We start from the raw sequence: 12,381 nt of genomic DNA, 5'->3' as shown, positions 1-12,381 counted from the left end.
AATCTCATTTTGTTCGCTTTCGTTCGTTGCATCTGCTCGGAGCGGACGTCGTAAGATGGCGGCTTAAGTTCGTCGTTCATATACTAACCCAGAAAATATATATATATTGTTACAGAGAGCAGCTAACCCTCTGACCGAACACGCTGAGCTACCGTGCCGGCTAACTTCCATATACCGTTGTTCATGCGTTACAACCTGCACTCGTACAGACATTATGTAATTCCCGTACAGGGGACGTCGATTGTCGTGTCCTGACATAGGTGGGAGAGAGAAAAAGGGGTTGCTGGTCATTCTGCGCTCCGGAGCGGTACAGAGCAGAAAGTAGAAGGACAATCACAGTGAAGGCATTTACTAGAAATGTAGGTGGTGAGACTCGGTAGAGAACTCGTTGTGGAGACTCTAGGACAAACAGGGTTTTGAAATAGCTATTTATTCCAGACGGGACTAACTAATACACTGGATGCTAGTTCTAGGGTTACAAAAAGCATGAATAACACTGTCACAACAGAAGCCAGTGCAAAAGTCCTAGGAGTGAATGCTAGCCACAGTAGCAAACACTAGCAGCATCTTAAGGCAACAACTTAGTTGCAAAGCAAAACATAATGAATGTGACACTGTTCACTGAGGCACTCCAAGTGAGAGAGAGCAGACTTACGTGGAGCTGGACCGAGGCTGGAGTCGACGGACGCTGATTCGGCGCGCAGATCGTCTGACTGAGAACTCTGCCAAAATGCAGGATCTAGGGGTTTTAAAGAGTCGCGTGGGGGCACTGTTTTTCTCACTTAAAGTCACCCAGCCAATCCCGTAGGTCTCTTGCAGGCGCCTGCCAATCACGTTTTAGTTAGGTCCCATCAACTGCTCTAAGGCGAGGATGTTAACGCAGCTGCACTAAGTCCTTATTTGGTATCAACATTGTTCAGCTGAAAGCTAAACGTAACTGTTCTGCCAAATAAGGCTTGCAACATTATTATTATACGTCATTTAGCCCCACCCCTCGGGCTCCCCGGAGTAGGGACTGCGGGGTCAACAGTTTTTGGCGTTTTCGCTCTCTTTCTAACCCTTGTAAGTCTATTGACGTTGCTCAGGGCTGGCATCAAGCTGGGTTTATACAATAGTACGTGCCTGTTGGTTACAAAGTTCTACTGTGACAACCTATTACAGCGTCTAGACGACATATGTAGTTACATGTTAATTCCTTGAAGAGTAACTAACGCCCTGCGACCGCGTCTGGGGGCGTCTGCATTTCGCAAGGCTCTCCCCTTGCTGTTTACTTCATGTAACAATATCTCTCCCAGTTTCGTCTGCCCTCAGCATCGTCTCTGCTTCCGCGCCTTGGAACGCCTGTCCTCCGTTCTCACAGCTTCAAGATAACACTACAGTAGCAAGGAATAATCAATATATTACACGATACCAGGCAGAGACTTTCAGTTAAAATGTCCTCTCCTGTACGGGAATTACATAATGTGTACGAGAGCAGGTTGTGATGCATGAACAACGACAAATGGAAGTTAGGGTCTGCCCTGGAGAAGTGCAGGGATAGCCAAATCGATTATGGCGACCGCTGGCATAAAGCGGAAAATCCGGGTTCGTGACCAGGTCCGGAACGAATTTTCACTGTCGTGATTCCCTTGTACAACTGATGGTTGTTCGTATTCACAACTGCGGATACGTTTCGTGTATTTCGTAACGCCTGTATTCACCACAGCGTTCTTCTTAACAAAAGATGCACTGCAGAATCGTAATTGTACTATTCCTAATTGGAGGGCTGCGTCTTCACTGTTCTTGTGATTCATCGCTGATGTCTTGACGCTGTTACTCTCGTCTGGGCCTTCCATATTTATGTCCTCTGGAGAGAGGTTGTTTCAGTATTGTTAAGCAAACCAACAAATTGGCTGCTTGCTGGTCCACAGGCCTTATTATGTATTCGGTTCACCCATTCATATCTGATGGGATCCCTCATCCGCTACTCGAGGGACGAGCCTGATACGGGTAACAAGGTTCCTCATTAAAAGAATTCTAGATAAAATACGCGAAGTCATTCTACAAACACAGATTGCTTTTATTGACTTCGGGAAAGCTTTTTACTCGCTCGCCACAAACATAATATGTAAAACAATGGAAGAAAGAGCATATCCCATGCATCTTACACCGACAATCAAAAACTTATATGAATATTATAAAATAATCATAAACACAGATAGTTCAAGAAACCGTAGAGAGAATAATAAACAAGGAGTCAGACAAGTTTACAGCTTGGCACCGACAATATTCAACACCTGTAACGAAGAAAGAATAAAATAAATGAAGGTGCAAAATTGGAAGGAAACTATCATCTAAACACTGTGCTCTGTGCAGATAATGTAGTCTTAATAGAAGAATGAAGTAAACTTACATTTGGTGTATGGGTCATATCAATTAGGAAGACAATGCTATAAACTGAAAATATGCAGCACGAAAACTAAAGTTACGGCTCACTACGGAAAACACCCAGTCCGATCAGAAATTGTTATTGAAGACAAGGCACTGGAACATGTTTCAGGTTTTAGATATTTTGCGTGCGATAATAAGTTTGACTAACCACAATGGGGTAGAGAATAAAATCAATAAATTTCGGCACACATGTGGAAGTACAAATAAAACCGTAAAGAACAAGGCGAGGAGAGACACAAGATTAAGTTTTTACAAAACAGTGGCTGTGCCTCTCTTGGGCTACGGCAGTGAATCTTGCACTGAACAATGGAAAAACGAAAACACCGTATAAGAATCTGAAGAGAGATTTTTAAGATCTGTCAAAAGCTGCTCGAGGAGGGATATTATAAAAAAAAACAGGTATATTCGAGGACAGTTAGAAATATATAACTTAAACGACAAAGTGGAACAATACAGGGAGAAATGGAGGCAACAACTTACACGTGGCCGGCCGGGGTGGCCGTGCGGTTATAGGCGCTACAGTCTGGAACCGCGTGACCGCTACGGTCGCAGGTTCGAATCCTGCCTCGGGCATGGATGTGTGTGATGTCCTTAGGTTAGTTAAGTTTAAGTAGTTCTAAGTTCTAGGGGACTGATGACCACAGTAGTTAAGTCCCATAGTGCTCAGAGCCATTTTTTTAACTTACACGTGTTTGTAAACAAGTAAAAGCGCCGAGGAAAAACAAACAATAGAGGACGGAAAAAATGGTATTACAAATGTGAAATCGGGACAGGAATAGTGCCTAAATATTGGAGGAAGAAGAAAAAGAAGAGTAAAAAGGAGGGCACAGTTCGCGACCTCTCCCTGCTGGTTGGAATCTTCTGGTTTTTCCTTCCATTCAATATGTATTTGAGATAGGGTACTAGAGGTGCCACGTATTCAAGGTAGTTCTTGGATGTCGTTAATCACGATCTTTCCGTGACGCCCACAGTAATTCGAGGAAGGACGTTTTCTTCCTCTTTCTCTACTTTTCTGGTACTCTATTTCTTCTATTCCAAGAGAAGTGCAAGCATGTGCAATTTACTACACTATAAGTAATGCACAAAGAAATATTTACTGGAAGAAACTTACCCTATGCACCTTTAGCACACATAGAACAACAAATGGCCGCATGAACAGGGCACAAAAATGAATATCACTGAAGATGCCTAACGTGAATACGAGGAAGAATAAAGTTCAGGTGCAAAAATCGCAAGTTTTCTTATCTTTATTGTAGAAAAACGGTAAAAAATTCTAAGACCAAGAAGGAGTTGTGCGACATAAACGAAAGCTGCTGGGTGTACTTTTATATGTGAAGGATAGTGTCTATTCAAATTTCTCATGAGCCGCATAAGAGTGGCGCAGTAGTGCCACTACGAGGATGCATGTCAGGTTTGCTTTAAACACACACTGTAACTCTCGTAACTTTGATATTGGGCGTGATGAAACTTTGATATTGGACGTGGTGAGTTATTGTTGGTGAAGAACGCCTTTATGGCGACAGACACCATTATCAACGCCACTGAGTTTGAATGAGGCAATGTAATAGGGCTACTAGATGCTAGATGTTCCTTCTGCGATATTGGAGAAAGTCTTGGCAGGATAGTAATCACTGTATATACACACATCAAAAAATGTTTTGCATCACCCAGAACTCCTGAAGATAGACGTTGACTGTGGATTTTGTATCACAGGCGCAGCCCCTTCGACTGTTCAGAGATGTCACTAAACCCGCCCAAAGATGTAAACAACTATGCATGAGTAGTACCTGAATCGCCGTTGAGGAGTGGGACAATCTGGACCAACAGTGCCTTGATGAGCTTGTGGATAGTATGCCACGACGAATACAGGCATGAATCAATGCAAGAGGACGTGCTGCTGGGTATTAGAGGTACCGGTGTGTACAGCAGTGTGGACCACCACCTCTGATAGACTCGCTGTATGGTGGTACAACATGCAATGTTTATGTTGATCTCTGTTACAACTTCCTGTATAGGTTCCGGAACTCTCGGAACCGAGGTGATGCAAAACATTTTTTGATGTATGTAATTCATGGCAGCGGTGATCATGATCATGATCATGTATGGTTGCAAGAAGACCGGTCACCAGATGGCACTACCGAGAGCGAAGACCATCGTGTTCGGCGTGTGGCTCTGGCGCGATATACTACATCTGCAGCAGAAATGCGAACAGCAGTTGGCACCACAGTTATACAACGAACCGTTACAAATAGGTTATTTTAAGAACAACTCTAAGGCAGACGCCTTGTAGAGTGCATTCCACTGACCCCAAACCACTTCCATTTACGACTTCAGTGGTGTCAAACGAGAGAGAGCTCATTGGAGGGCAGGTTGCATTTTCTGATGAAACCTGGTTCTGCCTCGGTGCCAGCAATGGTCATGTGTGGGTTAGAAGGAAGCCAATAGAGGACCTACAACGAACCTATCTTCTTGCTAGACATACTGACCCTACCCCCCCCCCCCCCCCCCCGCATCCTACGTTATGGTCTGGGGTGTAATTTCTATGACAGCAGGAGCACTCTCACGGTTATTGCACTCACCCTGACTGCAGGTCTGTACGTCAACCTGGTGATTCGACCTGTTGTAGTGACATTCATGGACAGCATTCCAGGCCGACTGGAGTGGTCGAGCGGTTCTAGGCGCTAAAGTCTGGAACCATGCGACCACTACGGTCTCAGGTTCAAATGCTGCCTCGGGCATGGATGTGTGTGATGTCCTTACGTTACTTAGGTTTAAGTAGTTCTAAGTTCTAGGGGACAAATGACCTCAGAATTTAAGCCCCGTAGTGCTCAGAGCCATTTGAGCCATTTTTGGCAGCATTGCAGGGGGTGATTTCCAACAGGATAACGCTCGCCCACACACCATTATCATAACCGAGCATGCCTTACAGAGCGTCGGCATGTTGCCTCGGCCTGCTCGATCCTCAGATATCATGTGAGACACCATTGGCTGACAACTCCAGCGTCATTCACTACCAGAGCCGGCCGAAGTGGCCGAGCGGTTCTAGGCGCTACAGTCTGGAACCGCGCGACCGCTACGGTCGCAGGTTCGCATCCTGCCTCGGGCATGGATGTGTGTGATGTCCTTAGGTTAGTTAGGTTTAAGTCGTTCTAAGTTCTAGGGGACTGATGACCTCAGAAGTTAAGTCCCATAGTGCTCAGAGCCATTTGAACCACTACCAGAATTAACTGTCCCTGTATTCACCGACCAAGGGCAACAGGTGTGGAACTCCACACATTCCCACAAACTGACATCCGGCACCCATACAGCACAATGCAAGCACGTCTCCATCCTTCAATTCAACATTCTGACTGTGGTGGTTTTTTTTTTCCTTTATTGAAATTCGATTCACCCCCCACCTCCCCCCCCCCACCCCCCCCCACCCCCAATGGGCGGGCTGGCAGCAGCTTAGTACGCTGCTCTTCAGCCTACAGAATTTGTAAAACGTAAGAAGATAAGAAACAATAAAAGCAAGCGATAAAACGATGACGTGTATTGTAAAATGGCATAAAATTGTGGAAAACAAAGGGCGGACGATGCTAATAATATACACACGAAGCAGACAGGTAAAATAGTAGACAGACAATTAAAAAAACACGGCGATAGTCTGGTTTCTGTTCGCAAGAGATATAAAAATTACACCCAGCGACAGCATGATGTCTGTTTGCAACACTTCAGAAAAGACGTACAACACTTAACAATCACTGGAAACACCACACTAACATCTACACCTACATCCATACTCCGCAAGCCACCTGACGGTGTGTGGCGGAGGGTACCTTGAGTACCTCTATCGGTTCTCCCTTCTATTCTATTCTCGTATTGTTCGTGGAAAGAAGGATTGTCGGTATGCCTCTGTGTGGGCTCTAATCTCTCTGATTTTATCCTCATGGTCTCTTCGCGAGATATACGTAGGAGGGAGCAATATACTGCTTGATTCTTCGGTGAAGGTATGTTCTCGAAACTTTGACAAAAGCCCGTATCGAGCTACTGAGCGTCTCTCCTGCAGAGTCTTCCACTGGAGTTTATCTATCATCTCCGTAACGCTTTCGCGATTACTAAATGATCCTGTAACGAAGCGCGCTGCTCTCCGTTGGATCTTCTCTATATCTTCTATCAACCCTATCTGGTACGGATACCACACTGCTGAGCAGTATTCAAGCAGTGGGCGAACAAGCGTACTGTAACCTACTTTCTTTGTTTTCGGATTGCATTTCCTTAGGATTCTTCCAATGAATCTCAGTCTGGCATCTGCTTTACCGACGATCAACATTATATGATCATTCCATTTTAAATCACTCCTAATGCGTACTCCCAGATAATTTATGGTATTAACTGCTTCCAATTGCTGACCTGCTATTTTGTAGCTAAATGATAAAGGATCTATCTTTTCTAAAAAGTCGGCACGAAGATGACACGCCACAACCAAGGTCAGTAGGGGGAGGGGGGCACCTGGACAGATGAGGGGAAAAAAAGTGGGGAGGAGAGGAAACAGAAAAGGAGGATGGGGGATCCGACGGAGGGCGAGGACTCATAAGGGGGAGAGGGCCCAGGGCAGATGCGAGAGGGAATGGGGAAAGGCAGAGGAAGGAAAACGAAAATGGACTTGGGGGAGAGAAGGGAGGCAGAGAGAGGGTAGGCGGGGAAAAACAGGATGGAAGGGGGTGATAGGGGGCTGTGGTGGTGTTGTGTACATACTTCCGCGTAGTCAGCGCGTACACAACTTTCCCACTAGAGCGTGCCCCGCTAAGCACAACAGCGCAGGCACAGCGCTCGTCCGTCTCCGCACTACGAGATGGCGCTGCCATAGAGACGGACCAAATTCTGCTTCTGCTGATCCGCGTATTAATATGTAATGCAGCCAATGAGATTGCTGCTAACGTAGAACCTTTTTTTTTCCTCGCGGATCACACTCGCGCAGTGATACATGAAGGCGCGAGGTATTACAACGAGTGTACAGACCTCCGATTAGTCGGTCTGCATTTGTCTACACAAGTCTGTACCAGTCTGTATTAGTCTGTACCAGTCTGTACGAGTTCTACATTTGTCTGTACCAGTCTATAGTCAAGTTTCAGTCTGCGCCTAATAAGATTACTATATTCCTGTACATAGCCATGAAGATAAATGTATAGACACTTTAGTCAAGTATCAGAGATATATGTGAGAATAAGATTAACGTACCCAGAACAAAGGCACATCAGATTGTCAATTGTAAACAGCATCAAAAAATGGTTCAAATGGCTCTGAGCACTATGGAACTCAACTGCTGAGGTCATTAGTCCCCTAGAACTTAGAACGACTTAAACCTAACTAACCTAAGGACATCACACACATCCATGCCCGAGGCAGGATGCGAACCTGCGACCGTAGCGGTCGCGCGGTTCCAGACTGTAGCGCCTAGAACCGCTCGGCCACTTAGGCCGGCTTAAATAGCATCCAGAATCAAGTTACGTAAGGTTTATGCTTGTTACTATTTTAATAAATGTGTGTGAAAATTAATCAGCTTCTGTTTAAAGTTGGTCACCGTCAATCTGCTACTCTAAGTGTGTAAGTGGCATTTCTATCGTCTGACCTAACGGCAGAAGATAAACACGCCACGATAAGACCACGAGACATATTGCTGACACTCGCCTACTTCGTTAGAGCGACAAGTCAAATAATCTGATGGTGTGTTTACTGAAGGTCTTACAGTAAGCACACCACAGATGGTTACACTGGTTATTAATGTACCAGCATTTCACATTTGGAATGGCTTATCTCGCGCTTATAATAGCCTGTGATCTTGCGATGTTAATCACTTAGGGATGTAACCTACGAATGTATTCCCGTAATGTCATCATTCTACATTAATTATTTTTGGTGTTGCGTTTTTGTTCCGGCAATGTGTATGTTGTGCTCGGCTGTACAGCGGGTATTTTGCCGCCAGGATGCGCGGCGGTCCGCGGTCGCAGGCGCAGCAGGCGGCGGCCGAGTCGATGCACCGCGTGCAGGAGGTGGCGCTGCCCGAGCTGTCGCTGTCCGCCGAGTACTCGGTGTCTCGCACGCTGGCCGAGGGCTGCTTCGCGCGCATCCTGCTCGCCACGCACCGCCGCACCGGCACCACCGTCGTGCTCAAGGCCGTCCACGCGGAGCTCACCAGCGTCGCAGACTTCCAGCGCGAGTTCCACTACAGCTACCGCGTCAGCCCACACCCCGCCGTGCTCTCCGTCTACCCCGTCGCCTTCCGCGCAGACGGCTGCTACGTCTTCGCCCAGGTACGTTGATGCGCCTTGTTACTGCATACTCATCATACTGATGCTACTGGTCCTGGTCTGCAACGCGTATCCAATTACTAGGGACAGGAAAATATCTACATCTACATCCATACTCCGCATGCCACCTGACGGTGTGGCGGAGGGTACTTCGAGTACCTCTATCGTTTCTCCCTTCTATTCCAGTCTCGTATTGTTCGTGGAAAGAAAGATTGTCGGTATGCATCCGTGTGGGCTCTAATCTCTCTGATTTTATCCTCATGGTCTCTTCGCGAGGTATACGTAGGAGGGAGCAATATACTGCTTGACTCCTCGGTGAAGTTATGTTCTCGAACCTACAACAAAAGCCCATACCGAGCTACTGAACGTCTCTCCTGCAAAGCCTTCCACTGGAGTTTATCTATCATATCGCGATTACTAAATGATCCTGTAACGAAGCGCGCTGCTATCCGTTGGATCTTCTCTATCTCTTCTATCAACCCTATCTGGTACGGATCCCACACTGCTGAGCAGTATTCAAGCAGTGGGTGAACAAGCGTACTGTAACCTACTTCCTTTGTTTTCGGACTGCATTTCCTTAGCATTCTTCCAATGAATCTGTCTGGCATCTGCTTTACCGACGATCAACTTTATATAATCATTCCATTTTAAATCACTCCTAATGCCTACTCCCACGTAATTAACTGCTTCCAGTTGCTGACCTGCTATACTGTAGCTAAATGATAAAGGATCTTTCTTTCTATGTATTCGCAGCACATTACACTTGTTTACATTGAGATTCAGTTGCCATTACCTGCACCACGTGTCAATTCGTTGCAGATCCTCCTGCATTTCAGTACAATTTTCCATTGTTACAACCTCTCGATATACCACAGCATCATCCGCAAAAAGCCTCAGCATCCGATGTTATCCACAAGGTCATTTATGTATATTGTGAATAGCAACGGTCCTACGACACTCCCCTGCGGCAAACCTGAAATCACTCTTACCTCAGACTTCTCTCCATTGAGAATGACATGCTGCGTTCTGTTATCTAGGAACTCTTCAATCCAGTCACACAATCGGTCTGATAGTCCATATGCTCTTGCCGCGCGGGATTAGCCGAGCGGTCTAGAGTGCTGCAGTCATGCACTGTGCGGCTGATCCCGGCGGAGTTTCGAATCCTCCCTCGGGCATGGGTGTGTGTGTTTGTCCTCAGGATAATTTAGGTTAAGTAGTGTGTAAGCTTAGGGACTGATGACCTTAGCATTTAAGTTGGTTGGTTGGTTGGTTTGGGGAAGAGTCCAAACAGCGAAGTCATCGGTCTCATCGGATTAGGGAAGGATGGAGAAGGAAGTCGGCCGTGCCCTTTCAAAGGAACCATCCCGGCATTTGCCTGTAGTGATTTAGGGAAATCACGGAAAACCTAAATCAGGATGGCCGGACGCGGGATTGAACCGTCGTCCTCCCGAATGCGAGTCCAGTGTGCTAGCCACTGCGCCACCTCGCTCGGTAGCATTTAAGTCCCATAAGATTTCACACACATTTTTTTGCATATGCTCTTACTTTGTTCATTAATCGTTTTCTTTCATGACAAAATCCGGTGTTTTTGTATGTCCATCCTTTTTACTGGAGGTGTGGGGGACTACGGCCGTCCTCTACTGTAAGAAAACGAAACGCCTACAGCTGTCATTATTCTGTCATTTGTTGTTTAGCTACCAGTTTCGGCGCTTCAATGCACCATCTTCAGACCTCAGCTGATGCTGAAGGGGTTATCACGAAACAGGTAGCTACACAATAAATGTCATCATAAAGACGGCTGTAGCTCATTTTCTTACAATTCGGTGTTATTTTTTGGCAAATTTCGTCCTGTTTTTAGCCAAATTTAATGTCTTTTTTCCGCCAAATTTTGAGTTGTTTCTTGTCAAATTCGGCGTTTCTTGCCAAAATCCGTGTTGTTTTCGCCAAATTCTGTGATGATTGTTTGTTTTTTCATAGTTCAGTGGTATTTACCAGATTTTCTCAGTGTTGTCTGGTTTTTGCCAGATTAGGTGTTTTTCTTCAAATTCGGTGTTATTTATGTTTTTGCTAAGTTTTGTGTTATTTGGCTTTTTGTCAAGTTCGGTGTTATTCGGTTTTTTACCAAATTCAGTGTTGTTATTTTTGTCAAGTTGCTGCTTTTGCGAAATTAATGTTGTTTTTACGAAATTCTATGTTGTTTTTTGCCAAATTCGTTGTTTTTTTTAACCAAATGTGGTGTTGATTTTTGACAAGTTAGATGCTGTCTCTTGACAAATTCAGTGGTGTCTCTGTGGGAAATTCGGTATCGTTTTTGGGCCAAATTAGTGGTTTTATTTTGCCAAATTGGTGGCGTCTCTTTGCTGATTTCGGTGCTGTTTACATCGTCAAATCAAAGTCAGTTACACAGAAATGAACAGTTAGTTTAAGATCGTACACGAACCCCCAGTTTAGAGGAGATTAGCAGCCAAAATGCAGCTCTGGCATTCAATAGCATCACCTACGGATATTAGCCAAATGCCGTCCTTGTTTTTATAACAGTTTTATACATTGCAAAATTACAGATTTAGCAATATGTCATAAAAGTCGCTGATTTCCCTAAAAACCGCTAATTTCGCGTTATTGTTTTCGCGAAATTTTCCTCTCCTTACCATTAAGTTATCAGTAAATACGAGGCTGTTCCGAAAAGTAATGCCTGCGAAGAATTTATTCTGTTCTAAATATCGGCTACATGTCATGCACATCACTCGGTCCACTTTCCCGTTTCGCTGACGCGGTGTATAACGTAACAACGTATGTCGGTGCGTGAGAAACAGTATGCTGCAGTGGAGTTTCTAGCCGCAGAAAACTTGCCTCCAATTGAAATCCTTAGAAGGTGTTAATGAACTCGTCAGACAAAATCGTCGGTTACTACACAGCTCACAGGTGTGTGTGGCATATCACGAGAGTGTGTACTGGCTGTCACTGCACAACTGCCATACAGAAAACTGTATGCTTCGTGGATGCCTCGAATGCTCATTCCTGACATTAACAGAGGGTACTGGATATGTGTCGACAATTTCTTTTGCGTTTTGAGCGAGAGTGTGATGGATTCATTAGCAACATTGTGGCAAGCGACGAAAGAGAGCATCAGTGGAGTTCCGCCACAGAGGGTCGCCGACGCCAAGAAAAAGTTCAAGACCGTGCCATCAGCAGGCCAAGTCATGTTCAAACAGTTCTGGGATATTAAAGGTGTGTATTTGAGAGTCATGCCTATAAGCACCACCATAAACACTGCAAGGTGTGCGAGACCCTCAGAAAACTGAAAGCAAGAATTCGAAGAATTCCGATGACATAGAGTACCTTTACCCTCAGCATGACAACACACGAGCACTGCGACATCTGCAACAATCCGACACCTTTGGTTCAGTGGCATGGATCATCCTCCATAGAGTCTCGACTTCTTCCCATCCGATTTTCATGTCTCCCGACTCCATACAGTCCCGACTTGGCCCCATCCCATTTTTGTCTGTTTCCAAACCTTAAAGAACACCCCCGAGGACTTAACCTTGATAGTTATGAAGCGGTGCATGCAGAGGTGAGGTTGTGACTCTGTCAACAAAGTCAAACGTTCTGGTCTCTCGTTGCAAGAAATGTGTTCGTCGCGCCGCGCGGGATTAGCCGA

At 45.5% G+C, this 12,381-nt stretch overlaps 1 protein-coding gene across 1 annotated transcript in view; it reads left to right on the top strand.

Annotated features, from left to right (window-relative positions):
• LOC126474774 (serine/threonine-protein kinase meng-po) overlaps nucleotides 1-12,381 on the top strand; it is a 101,713-nt gene that overhangs the window by 52,736 nt on the left and 36,596 nt on the right. Inside the window, exon 2 of the mRNA XM_050102250.1 lies at nucleotides 8,396-8,723. Coding sequence (XP_049958207.1) covers nucleotides 8,396-8,723 — 328 coding nt within the window. The remainder of the gene's footprint in view (nucleotides 1-8,395; nucleotides 8,724-12,381) is intronic.

Source organism: Schistocerca serialis, chromosome 4 (assembly GCF_023864345.2).
Source record: "Schistocerca serialis cubense isolate TAMUIC-IGC-003099 chromosome 4, iqSchSeri2.2, whole genome shotgun sequence".
NCBI lineage: Eukaryota > Metazoa > Arthropoda > Insecta > Orthoptera > Acrididae > Schistocerca > Schistocerca serialis.
This window is presented reverse-complemented; position numbering and strand designations above follow the sequence as displayed.